Source organism: Ambystoma mexicanum, chromosome 12, assembly GCF_040938575.1.
Source record: "Ambystoma mexicanum isolate Mex_15411 chromosome 12, UKY_AmexF1_1, whole genome shotgun sequence".
NCBI classification, from domain to species: domain Eukaryota; kingdom Metazoa; phylum Chordata; class Amphibia; order Caudata; family Ambystomatidae; genus Ambystoma; species Ambystoma mexicanum.
This window is the reverse complement of record NC_090936.1, coordinates 881073447-881101078: the sequence shown is the minus strand read 5'-3', so window position 1 is coordinate 881101078 and position 27632 is coordinate 881073447. Positions and strand designations below refer to the sequence as shown.

General features: G+C 41.8%; 1 protein-coding gene across 3 annotated transcripts in view; it reads left to right on the top strand.

The window, feature by feature from the left end:
* Positions 1 to 27632, top strand: part of LOC138513069 (uncharacterized) — a 1355028-nt gene that overhangs the window by 778302 nt on the left and 549094 nt on the right. For all 3 annotated transcript variants that reach the window (XM_069627754.1, XM_069627753.1, XM_069627752.1), the window contains one exon: positions 20967 to 21102. In XM_069627754.1, the coding sequence (XP_069483855.1) occupies positions 20967 to 21102 (136 nt within the window). The remainder of the gene's footprint in view (positions 1 to 20966; positions 21103 to 27632) is intronic.

The window sequence follows — 27632 nt, the reverse complement described above, 5'->3', positions numbered from 1 at the left end:
GATAGTCAAATGGAAGGTGGAGCTGAAGAACACGATTTGCCAAGACAGCTGGGCCCATATATATGGACAAAAACTAAAATATCAAGTGTATTCTCTCTGATCTGTATTCATTGCTAGGTGATACCTGCTAGATTGGGAGGCATATACTATGCGTTGTCCAAAGACTGTTGGCAAGGGTGTGACCCTGGCCTAGATCTGGAGGGACTGTTCAAAGGTTTAGGTCTTCTAGAAGGACATTGTATCATAAAAGGACATGTCTCTAATTACACTTGAACATATCTCAGTTGTTCTACTTTAAGGGTCTCACAATCCATTTAATAAGTACTCCTCGCACTCAAACATAGTCTCATTAGTAATTAAATGGCTCTGCTGGTACCTCCCTGCAGAATTATCTTCCAGTGCCTTTGTAGAGTAGCAGGCGGATGCCTCTCCTCTGGTCCCCCGCCCCTTATCACCGCCCTATTGGAGTAGCAATTGAAGAGCTACAATTGGGAACTGATGCAACATTCCTATACCACGTTGAGTGTATGAAAGACGATGTGCACTCAGGCAACCATCCATAACATACCCCACATAGAGACAGAAGGATGCTACGTGGAAGGATGCCCACTACCAAGATGCCAGAATGTGACTGACTAATATAGATGAACTCTAAAGTCTGATGACCACAGAATAATGTCATAAAGAAGATGTATGAACCTATGCCGAAACTATATGAAAATATTTTAAACTGACAATGTAACTGAAGCACTGAGAATCATGTGCCTTAAGCAGTGGTCGAAGTGAGCGGGAGCGGTCGGGAGCGGTGCTCCTACTTTCTTTAATTACCTTTTACAGCTCCTATACTTTTATTTTAAAAAGAAACCATTCCGGAATGGTTTCGTTTTAAAATAAGTGTAGGAAGAAGTTGAAACTTGCACTTTCAGTGCACTGCACTGAACATTCCCTTAAACAGCAGGTGTAAGTGTCTGGGGGTGTGTATTGTGTTTGGGAGGGGGCGTGGGATGGGGTTTGTGGGGAGCGAGAGCAGTCCAGCAGGGAACATAGCGCCACTACTTCTTTTGGTACACTTAGACCACAGGCCTTAAGATGAAGTAATCGTGCATATAAGTAGATGACATAACATGCTGACCATTAACTGTAAATACGCTGTAATGCAAGGTAGAAAAGGTACATAGAAGCTTGCTAAAAGGGGGTGTATGTATATATATATATATATATATATATATATATATTTACACGGCCCACGGTAGTGGCCGTGTAGTTATGGTTAAGTTGCTAATCCCATAGGAAGAGCACTTTTTGGGTGGCTTTTTGGCAAAGTTTAGTGAGGTTTGGTGCAGGGGGGCAAAGTTATAGGGGGGGGTCCCAAAATGTTGTTTTTGTCCCATAGAGTGAATGGGGAAAAGACTTTGATCACACCTACAGCTCAAACCGCTGGACGGATTTGCACCAAATTTGCGGCAGGAGCAGCGGCTTGGTCCCGAAAGCGTGCTTTTGTAAAGTTGTGGAAATCCGTCCAGTAGTTTTTTTTTTAAAACAACCAAAAAGTAGGTCTAAAAAAATTAGTGATATCTATGTCCGCTCTGCGGACACATTTCCCAGTTTGCTCTGCGGACAGGTTACAGATTGGCTAATCGGCTTGCGTCATGTCTGCAGACATGTAATGTGTCGATGATTGGCTGGGGTGAAGCGTGAGGTTTGTCACATTGTTTTGATGCGCCCGCTATCTTGGATCTGCGGACAGCGTCGAACGGGGGAAAAATACAATTTCGGGGAGTGTGTTGGTGTGTAAGAGTGCTTGGGAGGGTGCGAGAGTAAGAGATGGGTCAAATGCTGTATTTGTTTAGGTGGCAGGTGCCCCTGATGTGTTCGATATGTCTGCAGTCTTCACGGCTGTCCGCGGACATAATAAATGCACTACTAGCTATTTAACTTTAGTATGAAGTTGGTTTTGGGTTGTTAGTAGAGCATTGATTGTAATTAATATCCCCTATAAGTAGGCCATATACCACAGTTAAAATGTTTGGTAGCATAGATGTGTTATGCTGCGGTGGTTGTGGCCAGGGCCTAGAGTCTTGGGTGCATGGCCAAAGGCCGTAGGCCATGCATCCAAGACTCTAGGCCCTGGCCACAACCACCGCAGCATAACACACTCATAGAATCAAACATCCATCAAATATCCACAAATCAAATGTTTGTGTACTGTTTGGTTTGAAGAGTTTGTATGTGAAGGTTTGGCTAAGTCATGCAAGATTGTAGAGTTTGGTAACAAGCACTGCAGTATAATATATCCATGGAAGTAAACATTTTGGATTGTGGTGTATGGTTAGATGTTTGCTTGAATGGTTGTGTTATGCAGCAGTATTTGTGAGTTGAATTATTATATACTTACTGTATGACTTTTTGTGATTGGATATATTTTTCATGACTTGGGTAACTGGAGCAGATATTCTTTTTCAATTGCTGTCATAAAAGAAAAGATCACGTGTTTGTGTAGGTAGTGCATAATGATTTATTGCATTGCACAAAGACATGTCTGCATTATTTTGACCCTCATATTTAGTACTTCAGAAGTACTATATTTCAAACCAGTGTACTGTGCAATTTGCTCAGTTTCTGTGTTTGGTTATTAAATCACTGGGTCTGTGGGGAAAAATTCCATGCTGGATTGTTATGGTATAATATATTTCTTTCTTTGTTTTCAGTGCTTATTTGTTGTTTCTTGCTAATCTTCTAGCTGTTGGCTTGTTGCAGACTTTTGGGGCAGTTAGATACCTGTTGGCGTATTCTAACTGTGTATAGTTTTCTAATTGAAGTTTTGTTAATGTTTATGTACAGATTAGTTATTAAATTTTGGTTTTAAGAATATTAAGCTTTTATAAGATTTGCTGGTAATCTCTGCTTTAGAGTAATGGTACTATCATTACATTCGAACCATCCACAGTTCTTTTTTATATATGCAGTGTAGTGACCTGCATTGGTTGTGGCTCCTGCGTGGTAGATTATATCTATTGTTGTGAAGGTTGTCTTACCAAGTGATACTTGACCATGTGTGAATCCAGTCAGCTTGCAGCTGTTTTTGGTACCACCTGCATTGTAACTTAAAAGCATTACTATTACGTATTTACTATGTGTCGGTATCCTTAAGGTGGAGCAATTATCTGAATTGCAGGTGGTACATAATCCGCCGTGGTTAGCATTTTGTACCAGTTGCTGGAATGGATTCACAGTTGGGTATGGATACATACGCAAAGCGTTCATTAGGGATTTTTTCCAGTGCCACATGGCTGCAGAGTGCATGTATGTTTCCACATGTATGAAATCTGGAAGATTTCATTTATAGGTGTTTGTTTTCCAGTACTAGTAGTAAGTACATTAGAAATTCTTGTGGATCTTCTTGTGAGTTTATAGTGAATTTCACTATTCAAACACAGTAGTCCAATTCTTGTCTTATTCCATGAACACTGTAGGTGTTGTCAGGATTGTTGGTTGCATTTCTATGAAGGACTAACATTTGCAAACAGAATTGGTCTGTATTGTGTAAGTAAATGTTGTCAATAATTGGTGGCAATTGGAATAGAATATTTATTGCTACATTTGCGTAGCAATTTACACCAGTTATATTTGAAAATTTGAATGCACCTAATAGTTCTGTGGCCAAGTCATTTGTTCGGAGTGTGTGTTGCTTCTTTGAAGAAGTACTTGAGTTACTTCGAGCAGTAGATTCTTCTTTGGTTGTGGTAATTGATGAAGTATTAGTTTCTTTTACTTTCTTTGGAGGAATTGCAGTGAGATCATGTATCATTTCGGTTTGAAGTAGTTTTCTTTTACGTTTTGCTTTTTGTGGAACAGGATAGGTTTTTAGATGGGGGGGTGTACAGTGAACGTAGTCTATTGTATTCTAGAATGCAAGGAATATCAGCATTTGCTTTACTTGCATCAAAGTTGATTAGAAATAGTCTGTCAAGTGTACATAAGCGTGATAGTGCTACAGAGCTCATGCCTTCTTTAAAGACTGTGCTCCCAATATCTATCAATGCTTTATCTAGGGTAAGACCTTGTGATTTTTGAATGGTGACTGCGTATGCTAGAGTTAGAGAAAATTGTTCTCTGCATAAAAACATGTCTTTGAAAAGAAGGAAGCAGGCTGTTGAGCGTGCTCTCCTTTTAACTTCTGATAGTTTGTCAAAGAATATTGACAAACTGAATGTTGTCACCTGGGTATGTTTGAAAGCCAACAACTGTACCAAGTGCTCCATTAACTAGTCCTTGTTCCACGTCAAGGTTACGTGTAAGCATTACTCTACAGTTTAAAGATAATTTTAATATTTTCTCCAAACCAGCTGTGTTGGAGATTTTCTAAGGTATTTAGTCTTGTTGTGGCTTGTTGACACATGGGTTGTGTCATACCATGTACGTCCAGTTTGTGGAGTAAATTTCAATTATTGGTTGCATTTCTTTTTTCAACATTGTTTCATTGAATTTTGAACAGCTTGCAAGAGCTGGCATCAAGGACATACAATTGACATTTTTGTGTGCTACTTTTTCCATGACAACAGTAGCACATGAGTTATGGCCATATAGTGCATGGATGTGCTACGTTTTTAATATTGCTTGTGCTTCTTGAGGTAGTACACCAACTTGAATACTTTTTAAAATGTTGCCGTATGTGAGGTCTTCAGACAGGCACATGTTTTCTGTTAATTCTCTGTATTGGAAATGTTGCCAAAGGTTGACATTTCCTATGCTGCCAACAGTTTTAAGGCAGTTTGTGCCCTAACATTTTAAAAATAGGCTCACCTTTCACTGGTGTTAATTGAAGAAGATCTCCGAAAACAATGTGTTTTCCTCCAAAGAGCTCTTCATAGTCTGTTTTGAGTACCTCTTGTAATCTGAGGTGAATCAAAGCCAATATTAGGTTGGAGACCATGCTCACTTCATCTATAGTAGCATTTTCATTTGTTTCAAAACTCTGCGTAGTTCCATTGCAGCATCTGTAGAAAGTTTGTTTTTTGCTTTAGTGTTCTACTGGAAGGAGTAGTAATCGGTGTAAAGTGACACCGCCTATGTTCTAGGCAGCTAAACCTGTCAGGGCAGTTACAACAGCTGATAGTTTGTTGTTTGTCAATTGTTGAAGGAACTTGCTGATGATTTTAAGAATGTTTTTCCTGAACCAACTTGACCACTGACGTATAGCAGTATAGGTTTGTAGTTTTGGCAGGTAGTTTTTATTTTCATGTTGTACACCATGTTCAAATTGTTTTGTTACTTCTTGGAAAATGCTACGCTACTCATTGTTCAGTTTTGATTTCAGTACAGTGAAGTCTTCTGTATCTTGTTCATAGTGACGCATGGTGTTTTCTACTTCTGTCATAGCTAATTCTGCCTCATTTGCGATTAGTGGCTGTCCCAGTGGTTCTTGGCTTCCTGTTACAGAAGGTTGACTACTGTCGGGAGTGTCATCTAGTTGGGCCTGGAGTTCTTCTTTGTGTTGCTGTTCATTGTGCAACATTGTTTTGTACTGTGTAAAGTTTACATCTGTTATAGTACTTTCATTTGCTTTGAAAGCGTCTTCATACGAGTCATAGATATCTAGTAACTCTTCTTTTATCCATGGTTTAAAAAGTTGTAGCAGGGACATGTAATATAGTTCTTTATGTTGAGTAGTTTTTATTGACAATTTGATATGATTAATTAAGCTTCGTTTGGTAAGTTTCACTAAGCTGCCTTCACAATTTGTAACTCTGCATCTACCTTTGTTTTCATCTGGTTTTATATTATTTTTGTATGTGAAGTTTTGGGCTATGTGGTATAGACGCATGGTTTCTAAAGTGGTACTCCTGTTTGGGTAGTGTGTTAGTAAATTGTTTTTCAAAATGTCTTGGCGGTTGGGATTGTTTTTGGCTGTTGTTTCTATGTCCTCATATGATTTGAGAACTCTTTCTACATTTAGCAGGAGCAAGACTTAGCCATACTATAATTTCAGATTTTCCATACAAAGCAGTGCTGGTTAAATGGCCTGCAGCTTCATAGCAATCAAATTCTCTGAGAGCATTTGTATGCCTAAACTGTACAATTTATGTGACAGTGCTTTGTCAGATAAATCATCCCAGAGGTCTTGATGCTCTGTTTTTTTCTGCTTTGGTTAAGTAGGGTGTGACATATTGTTCAACTGCAGTGGAATTGTCTGCAATGTACTGCGCATCTATGTTTGCATTCCATAAGAGGGCAATGATTGCATTGTAATCATTGATATATTTTGCTTCTTCTGTCCTTTTTATTTAATGTGTTCTTAGGTGATTTACCTTTGACACTATGTCCAACTGAAGACATGAAGTTGTTTACTTGACCTGTTGTTGTAACTGGTCTAGGGAAACCAAAGCGGCGTTTGGTGTAGTATTTCCCTTTGTTTTTTTATTTGCGACAATATTTCCCACATTTGTGTCTTTGAAATTGTAAAATTTGTGCATGAAGGTCACTATTTGTTGTTTGTGAAGGAATTTCCCAAGTGACATATTTTTCGATAAACTGTAAAACAGTGGCATGACGTCTTGACCAAATTTAGGAGCATCTTTAATCAATAAAAGCATGTGGATATGTGGTACTCCTCTGGCTTGGTATTCTTTTCTCCAAAGGAAGTGTTGCACTTCTCCGAGGGGAGGAACAGTTTTATTACAAATAGTGTAGCATAGCAATGAAGCGATGATGGAAATATCTTGAAACATTAACAGGATCTAGAGAGCAGAGTTCTCCAGGTGTTAGTATATCTGTTTTTTTGTTTTTTGTTGCTATGCGTAGGAAATAATGTAAATCTTCCCATGCATATTCTGCACACCTTAATGTAACAAACCAAGTGGGTGGGCCAAGGCTTCTTATCATACAATGTACATCTCCGTGGCGTCTGAACCAGTATTCTTTTGTACCACGGATGTTTGCTAAAAGATTTGTAATGCTTGATTGTAGAACCTCATCTTCACTTTTTGTAGTAATTGCGTAGCTGACATATTTTGAAAATGGGTACCTGATTTCAATGTGTGTGCAATTCCGTAGCATAGAGTTGCTAGTTCACTTTCAAAGAGGTAGGTGGAATATGTATTCCCAGATTTAGACAAAATGTGAATCTTCAGAATACATTCGTAAAGAGCGGTATTCTGATCCTGTTATCTTAGTGGGTCTATCATCGTACCTTCCTGCTTTCCCAGAAGGAATGAGTAGAGAAAAGGCACGCACTTCTATACTTTTTTTCCCATATGCTGATTGGTGATCCTTTGGTGTCGAATTTTGGTACGTTTCCAGTGCATCATCTATGGTGTCTTTAGAGTATAATGGATGAATTGTATAATAGTCTAAAATATTGGATACTGTAGCAGGATCTAGAAGTTGAAATTGACCAGTCTCTGGTGACTCTTTAATTATTTCAGTGGTTTCCCTCAAGTTTTCTTCAATATTAATTTCTTTGTAGTATTCATTATTGTCTTTTAGATATTGCAAGGCTTGTCTAACTTTATGTAAGTCCACGAGTTGTTGCCAAATTTTTTTGTCTTTTGTAGGTACACCATTTACTAAGACAATTAAAGATTGATCTATTGGATGTTGCACTCCCAGAGTGGGTACATTTTCTTTCAGATATAATGGTAAATAAACTACTTTGCCACGAATGCCTTTCACCAATTCAGAGGGAGGTAATTGTTTTTGGTTGAAGGCGTACTATTGCTTGAAATTAGTGCACTGTTTGAATTATGATGCTCTCATATAAATTGAGTTTTGCAAGGGTTTTGGTAGTGGGAATAATTCCAAGTTATTTGTGATAGCACGTGAAGGAGTTAGGTGGTTGTCAAGTTTTGCAGCGCAGTAACTGCAAAGTATTAAGGGGTCAGTAACTTCATATTTGATTTCTGCTATAAGGTAGAGAGCTAATTCAAACCATTTGGAATCTTCATTGTCTTGTATTTTGTATGTTATGTCTACAGTTTTTGTGCTACTTTTATAAAAAGTTCTGCGGCAGCACACACACACATGGTTTGGTACTTCAGTGGATGTACTTTTCAATTTTAGTATTTCTTTTTTGTATGTGTGTAATAGAAGGTTGCCATATGTACAATTGTTGCTAGTCTGTTGTAAAGCTATTGCATTTTGTAAGTGGCTTTCACTTCCAAAATATTTTCTCTGTATATGCTCTATTTCTTCGAGTAGTTCTTTGGCTGTACCATGTAGAAGATTATTTAAATTGGCTTGTGCTAAAGCAGGACTTTTAGCATAGTACAGTTTATGGACCCAATTTCTTATAGTTGAATGATGTGTTGATATCATTTTGATATGATGGAAGGTGCTTTTACAAATTGTTCCTGAAATGCAGGCTAATGAATGTCCTTGTAGTCCTAGGTATTTGCGCACTGGCAGGTATCCATATTGGTATATAGTAGTTTCATTTTGAATTTGTCTTTGCCTTTCACATACTGATTGAGGAACTTGCGTAAAGATTTGAAAGATTTTTTTGTCAATGTTACACATTGACGTGCACAGCCATTTGTACACTGGATGTTTTGGTTCAGTGGAATGGAGAGGTGATAATGAGTTTTCTGGGGATATTTTTGTAAGCAGCATTTCTTGTTCCTTTATGGTATTAAGTTTTTCATACCCTCGTCCACTGCTATGTATGGCAATTGTGTTTGCTTTTGTTTGTATGTTTCTTCATTAAAATATGGTTCTGTGCTTTTGGTGTGACTCCATTCACCTCAACAGATATTTAAGAAGTTATTTTTGTTGACATTCCGTTTATTGAGAAGTCTTTTTTTGTAGTTTAGTAGTTAGATTTGTTTGTGGTTTCATTCTGTTTAAAACTAAAATAAATAACTTCCTTTTGAGAAGGATTGCACTGTCTGAGAGCTTCTAAGATTAATTTTCTATGGTAGGTTTTAAGGGTTGTGCATGACTTCTCTCCTGTTTTTATAAGGTTCTGAAGGACTCTGTGGCGGAACATTTTGTGTAAAATACTTTTGTTTGGAATGGTTACTTGCAACTACATCAAGATTTATAGGAGCACTGTTAGCAGTAGTGGTAGCTGAATTCTTGTTAATCACTTTCTGTTTCGTTTTACATTTTGAAAGAGGAGGCAAAGTTTCTGTACTGAAAGCTTGTTTTGTTTGGCTTAATGACTGTATTAGCTGTTTTGTTTGAACTTTCTGTACAAATTCTGCTAGAGATGGATCCTTATTTTGGACACTTTTATTTTGATTTGCTCTACTTCTGCGTTGCTTTCTACGGAGTTGCTTTTTGTTAGGCATTCTTTGGGGTCTGTTGGAAAAAAAAGTGTGGTTTTGTTGTGCAATGTATGTGTGCTGTGTGCAAGGGTGTCTGAGTATGATGGTAAGGATGTATATGGATGTGTGTGGTTGTGCAATGGCCAGCTACAACAAGTTGGGAAGGCTATTCTTGTATTTGTCTTACTATACTTGGGTTCAGATGACAATACAAAGTAAGCTAGTGGTGAGGGGAAGCACCAATACTAAATCTAATGGTATAGAATTAACACAGTTCTTTGTTCTGCAATACTAACATTCTAGTGTGTTTGAGTAACCGTTAGAACATTATGGTAGTATTGTACTTTTTTGTATGGAGAGTAGGTTTCTTCTGAGTTGTTGTTCGTACTTCAGATGCTGCTGCTTTTCAGGAGAGTGGTCTTCACTGCAATTGTAAAAGAAATAAGTTAGTAAATTTGTGTGTTTTATAGCACTGTTAATTTAGACGTTGATTTTTATGTTTTTGCAGTAGTAGTGTTTTTTGATAACTGAACATAGTGTGTACATGCAGTTTCCTTTGCCTATGTGCAGCCTTTATATTTTACTTAGAATCTGTTAGATGAACATGCTTTGCAAATGAGTATAATACTAAGCGTATGAAGCTCACTTGGCTTCTTAAGGCTGTGTTATTGGATGTTAGGAGATAGAAGAAATAATCATACTTATTTTCTATTTTTATAGGGTAAATGGCAGAAACTGTATAGAAAAACATGGAATGTATGCATTTGTGAAGGTGTGGGTAATAAAGCTGAAGGATGTGATGTAGAGGCAGTGGTGTTTCAGCTGGTAGCCTTTCTATTGATAGTGTTGATCTGTGTGAGTGTATAGCGATGCATGAAACCATCCTGGCTGCGTGTAATTTTATAATACACTAGAAAGTGTTTTTCTACAATTATACTGTTATTTCTCCCATCTTTTAATATGAAATTACACTTTTTTAGAAAGCTGTGTGTGTAAAAAAAAATTATTTGGAGAGCAGACAGGTTTGCAAGTGACAGTGGATTATAGCAGATGGGAAAAATGACAGTAAGTTCATTTTGTAGGTTATACAGGTTAAGTGGCAGTTACCCTCTTTATATGCATTTATACAAGAACTGTACATGTAGTGTGCAGAAAATATGCAATCCTGTAGTTTGTATTTATGCATCTGGATATGCATGAAGCAGCAAGTAGAAATCTTGGGAGACTTGTACAGTAGTTTATTGTAGTAGGTGCTTTCCAATGACATGAGACTTGTACTCGGAGTGATCAACAGTGCATCTGAAGTGCTGAACTATGATGATGGAGTTAGATGTAGAGTTCTTGGATGTGATTGGTGGATGTTTGTGTGACTGCTTAGCTGTAGCCAATGAGGGAATGGTGCAGAGTGTGAAGTGGAAAGGGTAGAAGGGCTGCACAGGAGTTATTTGCTCCGCGGACACTGCGACTGTCCGTGGACAGAACGTGCCACATACGGGACTTCTGAACATATTTGTCATGGAAATAGGACTGTAAGGATTAGCCAATCAGATGTTGAGGTTGTGGATTTGTTTTGAAAGAGGCTGTGTAGTGAAGATGGCAGAGGTGGAGAAAGTCAGGGGGTTGGTGGTTGGAGATATGTTTGTGCATGGTTTGGAGCAGTATGCTAAATGTAGGAATGTGGCAAACAATTTGGATGTTAAAGGAGTGTAGGTGGTGTGGAGCACTGTGCCTGATTTCAATGTACAGGGAATTGTAAAAGTTTGTGAAGATATGGGCAGGGTGTAGAGTCCCCATGTGGTAGTTTTGTACTGTGGTTCTTTTCATTTCGGCTATGTCAGTGCCCCTACTTTGTTGGCAGATTTGGAACACTTGGTTCAAGCAGTAATGAAAGTTCTTCCAAATGCCAAAGTAATTTTTTCTGGTTTAGTACCTAGGGTAATATGGGACAATAGTTCTGTTTTTTGTCCTCAGCAAAACATTGCTAGGTGTGCAATCAACCAAGGCATGTTTGCTTCCATGCTTAAAGCTCATATGTTCTTTTGTAATAATGAGAACATTGATTCTGGTAATGTTGTTTATTTTAAAGAAAATGGCATTTCCTTCTTTTATGGGAAATGCCGTGCTGCTTTGGAACATAAGGGTTGCTTTGGAGAAGCTAATGTGAAGATTTTAGGAGTAAAATGAGAAAAAAACAACAAAAGAAAATACAAAATAAAAGGTGTCCCTTAAGCATCTCCAAAAAGAACAAAAAAAGACCCTTTTCAGAGCCAACATCAAAGGGGAAATGGGGCACACTATTTAAATTTACATTCACCACACTCAGATTTTTCGATTTGTCCGTGGACACCGCGGTTGTCTGCAGACAACACGTATTACATACAGGGATTTTGGGGTTGAGAGGCATGCAAATGAGACTGAGCAGAGCAAGGGATTGGTCAATAAGGTTTACTGGGTGTGTTGTGTAAAGAGAGTTTGTCAGAAAGTCTTTTTCCTGAGAGGAGAGCAGATAGCTATGGCTGTGTCTTTCAGAAGGCAGATTGTCTGGATTTTTGGAGACTCATGGATACATTGGTTGGAGGTGCATGCAGAACGCTGCGGAGTGGCTGCACATCTTGGATTCCCTCATGTGGAAGTGCACTGGCATGGAGTGCGTGGAATGAAGTGGCTGGATTTGGTACCTCTTTGTGCTATTTTGGTGACCGTGTCACCCAGACATTATTATTCATTGTGGAGGGAACAGTTTAGGACATGTGTCTGGAATTTCTTTGCAATTTGCAATGAAAGAAGGACTTGGGGAGGTCATGGACATGTTTCCAAATTCCAGACAAATGTGGCTGCGTTCTTCTTCATTTGGTCCACAAATGGAGAAAGTGAAGCGCAAAAGTGAAGCGCAATGTCAATAAGGCTGTTTGTGCCTTTTTAAGAGATGTTGGCATGTCCTCTTTTCACAATGAAAATATTATGTTTTGTAGCACATACTTTTTTCGCAGACGTGGAGTACATCTTACTTATGCTGGCAATCAGATTTTTCTGCGACATACACAAAATGCATTGTGACCTTTTTTGGAATTGCATTAATACATTTTGCAGTAGGTGTTAATCATTTTGAAGTTTTTGAACACAAGAAAAAACACCAAAAGGCTCTTTTCAGAGCCACCACTTCCTCCCATAGAAAAGTGAATGGTTCTGATAGAGCAGCACCCCCAAAACATAAATGTCCGCGGTATGTCCGTGGACTTCTAAAAATGCACAGGGCCCTGCACTATTTATTTGTCACTTCTATTTTTAAACTGTGAAAGGCGGCTCTGAAAAGAGCATTTCGTTTTTGTTTTTATATATTTTTTGTTTTTTTTTAAACACGACACACAAGGAAAGGAGGATAAGGAAGGGACACCAACCACGGGGATAAGAAAGGGCAGGTGGAGAGAGGAAGATGTAGGATGGTCCTTATTCAGGTAGTGGGCAGTTCTTGTGACCCTTGACCGCAGTCTCGAAAGCACTCGAAGATTCTCCCCCCTGCGTCACAGTACATGCACAATATTGTGACCCTCGAAAGATAAGGGTCAACAACATCATGAATGGCCTGCAAGGCAGCTGGAGGGATGCGCTGTCCCACAGGAGTGTCTCTTGTGGTGGCTGGAGCAGAAACGGAGCATGCTGCAGAGGAACTCAACCTACTACGTTTATCACAGTGTACAACCTTACAAATAGCCCCACCGTGGAACGACTTCAGGTGTCGCTTCATTGATGTCATACCAAAGCTATACGAACTAGGCCTTCCACGACTCAAAACCATGCAGCACTGATTGCAGATCACCTTATTCGCACAAGCTTTTGGCACTTCATCAAGAGTGGTAAATAACCGCCACACCCAAGACTCACGGAGAGTGCTGGCAGTAGGGACTTCTACTACCTCATCCTCTTAATCACTCTCCTATGCATCCTCATGCCTGTTCCCCTTTGCAGGCCCTTGGGGAGGTGGTGGTGGTGGTGGTGGAGTGGGTGGGGGTGGTGATGAAGCCGAAGCAGCCATGGTCGCCATCTGGAGGACAGCAGGCAGAAGTCAGCAACAATGCAGTGAATGCAGGTGAGAAGCAATGCTCTGTTAGGTAGCCAGAAGCACAATGAGGTGCAATTCTAGGGTGTGGCCTTTTATAGGGTGCGGGTGTCCGCTCCACGGACAGATCGAACACCAAAAAAAGGCTAAAAAAGTTCCAAAAAGTAGGTAGATCGCCAGCGACATTGTCTGGGACATGTGCAATGGTGAACCTTTACTGTAAAATACCTTGGATTGTCCAGAAAAGCACTTTTAAAATGTTCGGGGACCAGGACAGTGTCTGCAAATAAGGATACACACTCAGTCTGGGTGCAGTCACATGATGACGTTGCGGACTCGTTCGCGAATGGGAAGCCTGTCCGTAGGACACCAAATGTGCATGTTCAGTTGTGCGCATGCGTGCGGGTGTTCTACGGAAAGTGTTCTAGTCCCCGAAATAATTAAGTGTGACACATGTGCGACTGACGGTTACGGACAGGCGCAATGTTCGTAGGGCCCATGGGTGTGGTGCGCATGTGCGTAGATGTTCTACGGACAGTGTCGAAGACCCAGAATAAAATGAATGTGCATCATAACATTGCGGATGGGATAAGTGTTCTACGGACATTTCCATTCTGGTGCGGACACTGCGAACAGGGGGATGTTCTTAGGACATTTTTAATTTAAATAATTACGTTCATGCGAACGGATGTCGTGTCCTGCGGACACTCTCATTTTCATTACGAACATGTATTGTGTCCTTAGGACACCTCCATTTTGGGTAATTGCGGACATTGCGGACACCAGCGCCGTCCGCGGACATCTTAACTTACTTTTTTTTTTTAAAGTAAGACAGAGGAATAAAGTAACAACACGCATACTATTTTATTATTTTATACCTTAAGTATAAAATTTATGAAAGAGAGGGGGAAGCAGAAACTGATACAAATACAGGGCACTTAGGAGTTTGGAGATGATGGATGGGGGATGAAGGGATGGAAGTCTCATAACGTTTTTCTTGGTGGGGAGGGTTTGGGGATAGTTGGCTGGGATATGGAGAGGGGGGGGAACAGGTACATATGGGACAGTGATATTTAATATTTTCTTTTATGTGGTCCTCCAGAAAATGTTTTAAAAGATTGAAATTTTTCATTACCATATCCATTTTATATTCCATTCGCTGCAGAGTATTTTCTAATGTCTCTCCTGGTATATTATTTTCACTGTTTGTATGGTCTGTTAAAAAAATTTGTTAAGTACACAAAGTAATGGTTATTAATTGGCTTATTTAGAGAAGTGTTGTCTACCATTAGTATTACTGTCTACACTAATTTCATCACGTGGGAAATTTTCTTCTAGCCATTCCAAAGTACTGGACATTTCTCTGTAAAAAAAAAAAATACTTTTAGTGTACCTAATACAGAAAGTTTAGAAATATATACGAAAAATGAAGTTTACTTACTAGTTTTTGGTAAGTTGTGTTGTTACTGTTGTGTAGGTCTGCTGTTGCTTTTTGCTGTGCAGTTTCTGTGAGGTAATTATGTTGGAGGCATATATATTTTGTTTTGGTATATTCCATTCTGGTGCATATGCTATTTAAATGGACGGTTGATGTCTTACATATATAGGTTTCACTTCTTATTTATTATATGTGTTTATGTGCTGCTTTTTGAACTTGTGCAGTGTTTATATTGCATGATACAACAATGTAAGATACCCCCTAAGTTTTTGGATAGTGTTGATGTTGACTGCGTCCGTCCGCGGACATACGCAATCTGCGGACATCAAAATCCCTAGCTGGGGGTTCAGTATGTTCTATGTTACATGTATATAAACTAAGGGAATCCTAGTAAACACCTATCAAATTCACACTATGTATATCTATATTCAGTAAAAAAAACGGTAACGGGACGTTATCGTTAAGTTGCGCTATTAAAAACCTATGAAAGTCAGTAAAATAACTTTGTTAAAGGGATGTTATGGTTCCAAGTAAAACCGAAAAAACCCTGAAATTCACCAGTTATGGTATGCTAAGCAACCATAACTCGCGCCATCGCCATGCACTGCTAAAACTAACACCCAGGATTCAAACATGACATCACATGTCTGGCTCACTCTTTTTTCCTTTACTGACATATCTAGGCCACATTGTTTTCTTCAGTAACAGTCAGGCATTACTGTACTTTCACTGGACATGCTCATATTTGTATGTGTTGTCTGTGTTTTGTGTGCAATAATGTAATGTACTAAATGGGTTTTATTGTGTACTTGTTAAATGTTTACAGTATGCAAAACTCTAATAAAGTGTTTATAATGTTAGTATTTAACATGGCAAGAATATTAATATTGAATGTCCATCATGTTTGCTGCACACTTTGCCTATGTTTTTTTTACCATAGACATAATGGGGAAAAACTTTTCTCATGCCTACAGCCCAAACCGCTGGACGGATTTTCTCCAAATTTGCGGCAGGAGTGGCGGTTTGGTCCAGAAAGCTTTTGTTAATTTGGTGTAAATCCGTCCAGAAGTTTTTTTAAATAACCAAAACGTAAGGCAAAACAATTAGTGGTATCTATGTCTGCTCTGCTGACACAATTCCCTGTTCACTCCGCGGACAGGACACCGATTGGCTAATAGACTTGCGTCATGTCCGCGGACACACAACGTGTTCGCTGATTGGTTGGCGTGAAGTGTGAGGTGCATCAGATTTTTGGAAACGCCCGCCATTTTGGATTCGCAGACACCGGCCGGTGTCCGCGGACATCGCAGTAAAAACATATTAAAAAACACAACATTGCACTTGTCAAATTTATCAAATAATCTCTGGGGAGGTGAGGGGTGATGAGGATGGGATGCATGGCTGCAAGAAGCAAAAAAAATGTTTTTTTTCAACCGCGAAAGTCCGCGAACAGTTCAGATATTTGCGAACAGTTCTGTTAAATTCGCGGACACATCTGCATTACAGGGTTGGTGAAAAGCAGTTCTTGGATGCCTTATAACTTTGGCGCCACTTAATGAAACTGCATGAAATTGTGCAATTCTATTCCCGACCTGATACCGAATGTGTTTGCAAAGTTTGGTAGGATTCTGTAAAGAGTGGGCAAAATTAGAGGGGGGTCTCAAAATAATGTAAAAGCTTATAAATGAGGTGCCATTTGATGAATCTGCAATTAATTTGGCAACCTGACATTTGTGATGTCATCTTTGATGTCCTGGGTGTTAGTCTTAGCAGTGCACGGTGGTGGCGCAGGTTATGGTTGCTTAGCTTACCATAACTGGCGAATTTCTGGGGGTTTTCGGTCTTACTTGTAACCATAACATCCCTTTAACAAAGGTTTTTCATTGAATATAGATACGTTTAGGATGACCATTGGAAGAAAATGGACGGCCTGTGTTAAGAATCAACCCTGTTACCTCAAAAGTCGAGCCTAGGATTGCAAATTGAAGAACTTATGGAGAAGCTGTTTTTGGGTGCAGAATAAGGGAGTGCCTTGGCTTGCGATCAAGGCGCCTATTTCGAGAGATGGGTGCAAGGCACAAAGGGAGTCGAATGAATGGACCATGTGAATAAGACATATTTCTGCTAAGATTAGGAGAGACCAGGACATTTGCAAGTGCCAAGTGTTGAACAATCACAAGGGCAAAAGCCTGTGTGAGGTGGAGAGAGCCAGTGTCTAAAGGCCAGAAAGGGCAATGTCAACCTGTTTAATAAAATTGTTGTCTCCTAACACATGACCTAGAAGTCGAAAACAAGGGCTATTCATTAAATACCCAGATGGAGATAGTGGTCAGCTCATACTCCCTGAAATGTTCCATAACAGTGAGCAGACTACGAGGTCAACTACAAACAGAAAGCCTTGGCTAAGGATCAGGTCAAAAACATACAATGGACTAATTGGGGAAAACAACAGATTATTTGACGTATCTCTGTCACCTAGGTTTCAATTCTACTCAAGTGCTGCTGAACAAGGTGAAAATGCAAGGTTAGATGGGGTGTCCAACCAATCATAAAGCCTGCCATGCACTTTTACATAAAATGTTGCAGTTACCAACCCGCTGCCATATTCTCTACTATAATCCGTATGCTACGTATGTAGAAGTAGCTCAGGACATGTCTTGGAGACAAGGGGCAGCCAAGGAGATATTAACACTTCTATGATTCTATAAGTAGACATGTTCCCCTAATCCAATCGCTCCTGTGAGTAGGTCATGCAAATGCCACGTAGGATGACATCATAAATGACGTATCAAAAAGTATATAAACTCTGTACAAACAAGATTAGGTGTGAATGTTCATGCATCTATTTTGATAGCTGTACATCTCCATGCTTTCTTTCATTGAGATTAAAGCAGTATGTTACCATCTTCCTTGGGTCTGTATGGTTATTTGGTCTAAGATATTTACTGGTAATTGCATCTAGAGGACGCTTCAAAGTGCTAGAGCACACCTTCAAGAATGAAGCATAAACTGGGTGAATCCTTCTACAACCATCAACAAGATGTTGTTGTTCTGGCCTATTTGGTATCTAGGAGGAATACCATGAATTGGTGATTTGTTTCAGAATGAAACTTGGATGTCCTTTAAGAATCTGCAGGATGTGCCTGGCCTCGGGAACTGTATGTATATGCACAGAGTATAGGTCTTGCAGGTCTGCTATTGCAATAAAAATGCTTGCTGATCCTGACCTCAATGAGACTTTTACTTGCCATATAGCTTTGGCTGTCTATAAGCTTTTGAGTGGTACTTCAGAATGGAATATCCAAAGCTTACAGAAATGGATGAGCTGTCTTACATCTGAGGTGGCAGTATTGAGATGCGAGACACTTTGTAGGAATATCCCACAAATGTCCGTTAATGTCAGCGAAAGAGCGAGGCAAATCAAATTGTTAAATAGGATATATTGGACTCCGGAGAGGATGTGCAAACACTGCCTCAGTACATCAGATGCTTGTTGGGGGTGTAAACAAAAGGTTGGATCGATGGAGTTTGTGTTGTGTGACTGCTATAAAGTGAGGACCTTCTGGAGCGAGGTCACAGGAATTCTGAACCTAGTTCTGGGTTTGCATATGGAATATGATTTTGATACTCTGATCTTGGGAAAAGATACCAATCTGGAAGATCTGACCTATTTGCAAATTAACTGTGTTTTCGGGCTTCCATGGTGGCAAAGAGGATTATACTACGGAACTGGAAATCCGCCTCCTTTTCTACTAAATCTGTGTGGCTTCAGGAGATGTATTCCCTATGTAACATTGAGTGAGTTGTTCTGAGATATCAAAAGAAAAGCAAGACATTGTAAATACAGCAAATGTTTTATGTATTTTTAACCAGAACTGCAATTAAATCATTTTTAAATTGAGGATATATGGGGCCGATTTCTGGAGATGAAGTTGGTGAGTGTTATCTGTTTGGTGTGCTTCTGGGAAGAGGTAGTCTCGGTTTCAGCATCACTTTTTTTTCTTTTTCCCTTTCTTCTCTTTTGCTTATATGTAGCTTTTTGAAATTGATTTGTGTACGATTTCCCTTTAAGACCATACATTTTTAATAAAAAAGAATGGAGCATAACCATTTTAGTTTCAGGAAGAAAGTAAAACGTTTTAGTTTGAAAGGCGCTTGAATCTTTCATCCACTTTTCTTGAACTGCCTGATCCTGTACTCCGATTGTCCAATGTTTCCCTACCCTCTGCCAGTGGCATAGACAGGGTAGATAGAGCCTGAGCGGGCAAGGCCCACCCAAAATCTGTAATTACCCACTCAGCAGCACTGTGTGGGCATTTACAGATGTTAATTTCACTGTGGTGGACCCATCTACCTTAGTTTCAGGCCCCTCTTGTTAGACAATCCTGGCTATGCCTCTGGCCGCTGCTCTCTACCCCCCCCCTCTACTGCCTGTATGCCGGACTCTCTTCTGTTGTATTTCTCTCGGTGGCGCCCCTCCCACTGAGGCACGTAGCACTTTGACACCTAGCTTGTGCTGCATTTTTCCTACATTGGATTTTGTATCTCCTCTATGGCCTCCTCTTCGCACTCCATGATTATTTTATTTTAATTGGTTATTTAGAACACCCAGAGGTTTCTTAGCACGGACCCAGGGATCGAACCTGTGTTGCTATGCATTGTCTTGCTTCCAAGGCGAACGAGTTGCTCCTGAGCTATACTCCCGAGACATGTTCTGATTTGAATGTTTACAAGACTTGAAAATGATCCGTTGTCTGTCCCCTTTCCCTTTCCATGGGTGTGCTATGAAGCAGCAGTGCCTGCAGGTGGTGCACCCCTAAATAAATGGCAGCAGCAAGATTATTCATTGCAAGACAATGTTGCAAGACTGTGGAGGCTCCCTCTATGATCTACGGTGGCTATTGAAAAAATAACAGTTGCAAAGATTGTTGGAATGTGGCCTTCGTAACAAGTTGCAACGATTGTTGGAATGTGGCCTTCATTGCCGACATTGATGCATAGACCTGCTGACGTGCCATGTGATTGTCCTGAACCAAAATAAACATGGCATGTGGGTGTGACCGATTAGAATGTCTTTTGCAGTGTTGTGGGTTGTATATTTTATCAATGAACTGTCTAGTGTGTGGTCCCATGTAATGCCCACTCAGCAGCACTTTTTTTATTTATTTGCATTTTTAAAGTGCGCTCAAAAAGTGCCCGGTGGCATTGAGGTGCTGTTACAGGAATGTGTCCTGGTTGTGTATTTATAATGCGCTTAATACCCTGAGGTTTCTAAGTGGTCGAACCTGTGTTGCTTCGTGTCGTCTTGTTTCCAAGGCGAGCCCGTTGCTGCTTGAGCTATCCTCCTGTTAATGTCATGTAGCATTAATTGCTAACGTGTTTTACCTTCTTGCTTAGCAGCTTGCCTTGATGTGTGCCATTAGAAATGCACTTGGGCTTGTGGGTGTTTTTTCCTGTCTTCCTCTTTCTTCCATAGATGCTGCCAGGGCACTGTTCAGCGTTTTCCTGACGAATTCCTCTGTACCGCATGGTTGGACTTGTGGGCTGGAACTGCTATTCAATGCGCATTAAAACGTATCCACACATACATTTAAAAAAGGAAACCGCTGCAAAATAGAGGATTTCGCCAAAACGTCGTATGTCTCATATTCCACGTGAGATGTAGTAAAGCCACATTAATTATTTGATCGGTTTTATCTAGCATCCTGCCCCCACTGTATCTGCGTGTCTACATACTAAAAGTGAAGGTCCATATCCAGGATTCCAATGTGTGAGAGCAGATGGGGTGCGGGGCTATTCTGCTATTCACAGGCGCAAAGGCAAAACCCCGCACAATCTCGAACGCACAGTCCCAGCCTAAAGAAATATGCAGCCTCCTTCCTTTAATGATACAGGTGGGCAGGATCTGGGCACTGAGCACCTTTCTCTTATACTCGTACTTGATTCAGGAGTGTCTCACAAGCCTTCATGTGACCGTCAATGTGCAGCATGGGTTTCAGCATCCAAATTGTATAACTGTTTGGGACTAATTGGGACTTTTACAAGTCGGCTGCTGTTCTCCAAAGTGGTGTTCTTGTGCTTTTTTAAGTGCATAAATGTGCATTGCCATAAAGTATTAATATGCAATAGAACAACGAGGAATCAAACATAAAATGCAAAAAAGTGCCTACACTGCAGTTAATTTTTATGTTCTTTTTTATATTTGTAGGTTCAAAAACTGCTTTCAAAATGCCCTCGTGTTAAAGCTGTATCTTCTGACATTTCCACACAATCCACTACAATAAAAGTATGTTTGACGGTTTCCTTCGAGAATGTGACTTGGGCTCCCAATACCTCTTGGACAGGTACAAATCTGTATTTGGTTACTTTTCTTTGATTTAAAGCACTTTGTAAAAGAGCAAACCATTGATGAGTGGGTTCGGAAAAAGTTGATGAACTGCACTTCAAATAATTTCGTATAAATGCTTCAAAGGTTCCAGTTGCAGGTCGTTCTGGTCTAAGATGTTTTCTGTGCTGCAACCTGTACAGCGCCTTCCTGGGCAGTTTTGCTGTTATAGTGTTGATATCTGTTGGATGGATTGTTGACTTTGGGACCTGGGTTCTAGTCTTCGGCACTGGGAGCAAATTAGCTTTGAATCTGAGGACCTGGTTTCGAATTCCAACTTTGTGCCTCAAATTGTACTATTTTATTTATTGTATTTGTATGTAACACCCAGACCCGGAGGCATCACGGCGGTAGGATAATGGTACAGTACAGGTAGATGGACGTTGCAATAGGATACATGTGGCATTCCAGCATATGCAGTTACAAGGATTTGTTAAATAAGGTTGTTTTTACTTTCTTTCAAAAGCGTGGGTAGGAAAGTTCTTCTTGCATATTGTAAATAAGTCCAAAGAATTGTAGTGTGGTCTGAAACCTGCCCTTTTTCTACGGCTGTCCACCCCACCTCCTAGTTTGTGATTGGGCCTTGACCAAACCCCTCACACCAGAATTGTACACGTGCAGGACCACATGTGGAAGATGTTGTTTCTACAATTAATGTTCTCTGGAAAGCGATCCCAGAGTTGCCATTCAGTTAAATGTAGGACCTGGATCAGGTTCAGAAAGTACAGAGGATTTGGAATTCAGACACCTATGGGGAATGCCCAGCCAAGGCCCAGGAGGTTGCCAGAACACAAGGGAATGTGTCCCCAACCCAGACCACCCCAGCTTTGTCCACAGAACAGGAGCAGGAGGACCAAAGAAAAACCGGACCGGAAAACCACAATCGCTGCCTCATGGACAGGACGGCTGGTGGGGAGACCTGACCAACCCACAAAGATTGTCCTTAAAACTCATGGCAGGCATCATAGGAGGACCCCACGTCCCATGCCCACAAGAGGGAAGAAAACACAGAATGGAAAACAAGATTACAGCTGCTCCCTCTCCAAAAGTGGTGAATCTTGCCTGCCTATCCTGTTAAGCAGCATGACCCCACAGCAGTTTGCCGGAACAGTAGCCGGAGGAAACCACCAGCAATGGCAACAGTGGGGGCACTTACCGATTATGCTCAGGTGGCGAGGGGAACTAAAGATGACAAACAGGAAGGGAGATGTAGGGCAGCCAAGTGAGATCCACAGTGGCTACACCAGCTCTTATAGCCTCTATTCCATTAAACTCACACCTAGTACAGTCGCAGGAAATGGCCTCCAGCAATCGCGGATTAGACCTCCCCGCAGGTGCAAGCCATCACTGTGGCAGCCAGCCTAGGGCAGGGGTCAACACAGTATAGAAAGCCAAACCACTTAGCAGGCTGTTGGAGTGGAAGAAAGACTGACTTTGCTGAGCAGGAGAAAGGAGCTTGGAGCAGGAACAAGGTGGTGGCTGGAGAATGGAGCAGAGGAGAGCTAAGACTAGGAGAGGAGGAGGTAAAGGAAGTGGAAGTAAGATCATCGGAGTTGAGTAGTGTGAAAAACCAGAGGGTGTTTCACTGCCTAAACCCTGGGGATCCCTTACTCAGGTGGCCAGGGCACGACCATCGCCTTTGGATCCAGACCCTGGGGGTGGAAAAGTGTGGAAGGATCACCTGGGTGCGGGACCTCGCAGAGTGGGGGAGGGAACGCCCGATGGCGAGACATGGTATACCCCCTTTCCAAATACCTCTGTCCCATCCTATTTTAGAATATATTCCAACTTCCCAGATCCACCCCGCCCTTTCCTACACAAACACAGAGCCAAGGAAGAGGAGGTCTGAGGCTTAAATGAGTACCACCCATGCATTACATTAGACATGTCCACTCATAAGATCAGGCAGGGTCAGGCACTAGATTTTAATTACATACACCTGGTACCCATTAGCTCTTCCCACATGGTTAAAAGGTGGAACATTTAGACATTCTGGGCAAGGCGGTGCATGAGAAGGAGCAGTTCTTCCAGGGTGACGGTGAACCAGGTGTCGCAGAACGACAGGCCGAGGGACAGAACCAAGGCACGGAGAAACCTTGGACACCCCAGCGACAGATTGTTGCCTCTGAAGGGCCTTGAAGGTTGCACAAGGAAACCCAGCCAGAGCGAAGAGACCAACCTATTTTGTGTTTCAAGGATACCAGCCACCCTCCCGGGTAAATGGCAGAGTTAGAGAGGTGCAGCAGCAGTTGTGATATCCGCCTTGACTTCAGGATTATAGCCGCGAAAGACGAAAATAAATAAACACAGCAAGTGAGTTGATGAAAGCAATGAAAGTGTGGTCTGTGTTAAATGAAACTTGACAGCAACAGTATCTGACTAAAGAAGGTTGCGCATGTTCCGATAACCCCTTGTACTGCTCACTTTACTCTTGAGATAAGTCTGGCTGCTCAGCCACTGCTACCACAGTACTGTATAGTACAGGCTTGGCCCAAAGGTGAAATTGTAGTGACACTTCTAGTCTTAATTGCATGTAGTGGTCCCAAAGGTTACTGCATGTGATTCTGCCTAACATCACCCAGGGCAAAGAAAGAGGAGTGGGATGGAGGAGGTCCCATGGTAATGCACAATGCCCAGGGCAAAGTAAGCGGGTGCAGTGCCCAGGAGATGACACAGGGTGAAAGAGACTGGAGCAAAGCCCCAGGTGAAGAGGAAGGGATGCACCAGTAGTTGGCCCAGGGAGATGTGCTCCAGTAGATGAACCAGGGCGATGCATGGGGGTGCATTGCCCAGAAGAAAAACCAGAGCAAAGCATGAAGGGTAGACCCTGATGAAATTCAAAGGGAGCTGCACCTCTGAGCAAAGTAAACAGGGCGGAGCTGTAGCTGACCGCAAGGGTAAATGCAAAAGTGCCCAAAGCCCAGGGCAAGAAGAGGCTGTAGGACCCAAGACATATCAGTGGATGTGCCCCAGTGCTGATGAGGGGCACCCGGGATGGTCCGTGGGCAAGTAGAGCGGTGCGCAAGTAAAGCGGTGCTCATTGTGTTGAAGTGGAAGAACCCTTAACCTTATGGTAGGCTTTCAGCATTGGTGTTGTAATAGCAACTCGGGTTTTTAGGGTATTAAAGCAGGCAAAGAAGGGTGAAGTAATGTATTCACTTACTAGACAGTCAATAATTATCTATTTTGGTTAAAAATGAGTAGGTAGCATGTCATTGATGAGGAATGGTCCATGTCCAAGTGTATATATCTATTAAGAAAGTAATGTGAGGATCATAATGACATGTTGACCAGTCTGAATGGCAAAAGTGAGTAAATGTGCTAGTCATTAACCATTTCAGGAATTTCAGGTTAGCGGCTGTGATCAGCTATGGCTTAGGGTTATGATATCATATATGTTGTCATAGAGTGAGTATTTTGACCTGAAGAATGGTGAGAGTGCTCGTGAAACCTGTTTGAGGGACGTTCAGCAATGGACTTTTAGTCGAGCAATGCAGTGGAATTGTATGCCCAAAGGGTAATATTAGTAGGGTTGTTGCATTGTTTGTGTTTTTAGATCTATCCAGAGTAGAAAGGGGATCGTGCCTCTGTCATGTAGTCATGTTGTTCTTATGATTCAGCCTGTATAGAAATGGGGGTGCGCCTTCCACAATGTTATTGTTCCCGAGTTACGTCTCTCTTTAAAAAGGCACACCATGGGTGTAGGCTGCTGACTACCATCAGTAGCATTCGGAGGTAGCCACAGGAGAGGGGTTTATTTATTTTTATAACCCAGAATAGAAAGGGGGTGCGTCCTCCACATTGTTAAGAGTTGCACCTCTCGTAAAAAAGGTGAAAGATGGCAGGTGTGCGGTGTGTAGGTAGAAGATGATGATGTCTGGTTATGCATGCTGCAGTGTGTTGGGGCGGAGTGTCATTTGATGAAGGGTGTTTTCTTGATTTGTAGGAGGGTAAAGACATATGGCTTTCACTTGACTTTGTATTCTTGCATTGTAGTTGGTGCCCCCCCCCCATTGCATTTCATAAGCCAGTGTGTGGCTAATATTAGTAGTGATGAATGTTGGTAGTGGTGAATGTGTGACCGGTGAATGTGAGATGTGTATGTTTGACGGATGTTTGCTTTATGTGAAGAAGGGAGATGTGTTGCTATGTATTTCGTTGTGTTGTGGTGAGATCTGGAAGGAAGGGAGATGTGTTGTATAGTGCTTGGGGATGGATGCAGAAGCTGGTGATGCAAGAGAGAATGTTGGGTGTGACTGAGAGAATGTTTGTGTGAGTAAGAGAATGTGTGTTGAGAAGGTTCTAGAGGCAAGTAGTTGAAGAGCCCTTGCCTGGGTGATGGAATCCAGTGGTTATCTCAGAAGTAACTCTAACATATTGTTGTAACTGGCAGAAGATGTAATAAAGGGCTTATGATGGAACCTAACCTGTGTGCCTAAGGATAATGCTTCATTTCATTAAGCAACAGTAAAACATAAAACCTTTACATGGAAGTTGATTCGGGATGGCCTGGTTTTGGAAAATCATAATCTTTCAACTCGGGATTCTATACAGAGGACAGCAAAGAGGCATATATAAATTCCAGGCAGAAATGTTTCCTGCTTAGTTTGTCCTAGCGCACAGTCCTTATCCCTTCTTCTGGGGACCACAAGGCCTCTCTGCCGCTCATGATATTTTGGAGCTTACTCCCCCTTGGCAAGTGTTCCAAAAGTCCTCCCCTTCACTAGGGCTCTCCTTCCGTTACTCCTCTCTTCAGGACCAAGAGCTCACCCCTTCTGTTAACAAGTCTCCTCTTCTAGGGATCAGTCTCTCTCTCGTCACTAGAGTGCCCCCCCCTTCTGGGCTCCCTGGAGAACACCCCTCTTCTGGGGTTCAAATGGTTGCTCCTCTTCTGTTACATATCCCCTTTTCCACGGATCAAAATCACTCTTGCTCCTTTTCACCCCGCCCCCTCCCAGAGAAGAGTCTCTGGGGTATCTTTCTTCTGTTCTCAAGGGTCTCATCACCCTCACTGGAGCACACTCGCCCTTCATGGGCTTAAAGGGGTTCTCCTCTTCCTCCCTGGCACACACCACTATTCTGCACTCACAGCACACCCCTTTTCTGGTTTGGGCTTCCGGAAACTCTCCTCTTCCTTACTGGAGCACACCCCTCTTCTGGGATTCAGGGGTTCACCTCACTGAACCAGACCGCACTGGGCTCAAACTGTTCCCCTTCTCTAGTGCTCTCCATGTTCTTCAACAAACTCGGCGCTCAGCCCGGAGACACTATATGTGATTTTTAGGCTCTGTTTTAAGGACCTCACCATCATCCGATTGGCTGAGGCATTTGCCTACAAGCCCACACTAGTGGAAGGAAGTCTTTAAAAGGCTTGCCACTATTTTGGATTTCTTTAACTCTGTCTTCAGTGCAGAAGCTGGTGTTTGTTTGCTGCTCTGCTGCTCCCTTGCCGCCTAGCTATTCCCATGCATAGATAATTGTTTCGTGGCTTTCTGGTGTTTGAAAGGCCATTAGGACAGACTGGAGATCTCCAGTATGTTCCCACCTGCGAATAATCCTTGGTAGATCTTCTGGAGTCAGGAATAGTTCAAGGATGTTCATCCAGGGTCTGGTTTTGAGAGACTTTGGTAAGGTCTTCATGGAGAATACTGGGGGGTTTGTGTGCAAGTGCCCCTCTCCTACCCACCCGCTTGCATTTTGATTCTACTCCTTGCACTTGATAACATGTATGATGCTTTAGTGAATTGGATTATGTTTTGGGAGCCTGCCAGTCTTACTCTGTCAGACAGTGGGCAGGAAACAAGGTTTGCACTGTGACTTTGTCAGTGTTTTTTGGAGGAGCCTGAAAGATCCAGGCAAGATGTACAGGAGCTGTTGGTGGTTGAACGAGTAAAGGAGGAAAGTGTAAGGTAGGGGGGTGAAAGGTAGGAGCTACAGGAGTGTTGGCGGAGGTGAGGAATATCAAGAAGGTTCAGAGGGTGAGCAGGGCACCATATTCCCGTAGATGGGGCGTTTGAGCAAAGCACAATATCATTGGTAGAAAATGAGGTAGTTGGTGGCTGGTGGGTAGTGGGGAAATGGTGGTTGAAACAGGAGGAGGTAAGAACAAAATACCACAGTGGGGAAGGGAGGGGCACACGGGGGCAAAGAAAAGGGGGGGATAAGGTTAGAAGGGACCCAGAAGGGTAAAGGTGCCCCAATGGAGCAAAAGGCTGGGGGCCAGAAGTAGAAGATGGTCAGCTGGTTCGCTCCTCACTTCTCTATGCAGTCTACTTGCCATACCTAGGCCTGCCCGTCCAGCCAAAGAGACCACTAGAACAATCAGAAGTGGGGTGTGAGTTTCCTAAGCCAGGCACCTTTTGTCGTTCCAGGTGATCCTGGTGAGAAGTGGGTGGAGGCTCCCCAAAACCCAATAGTACGACAATACTGGGAATAAACCATCTTTGGACATTTACTTTGGACCCTGGGAGTGCACATCTTATTTTACTC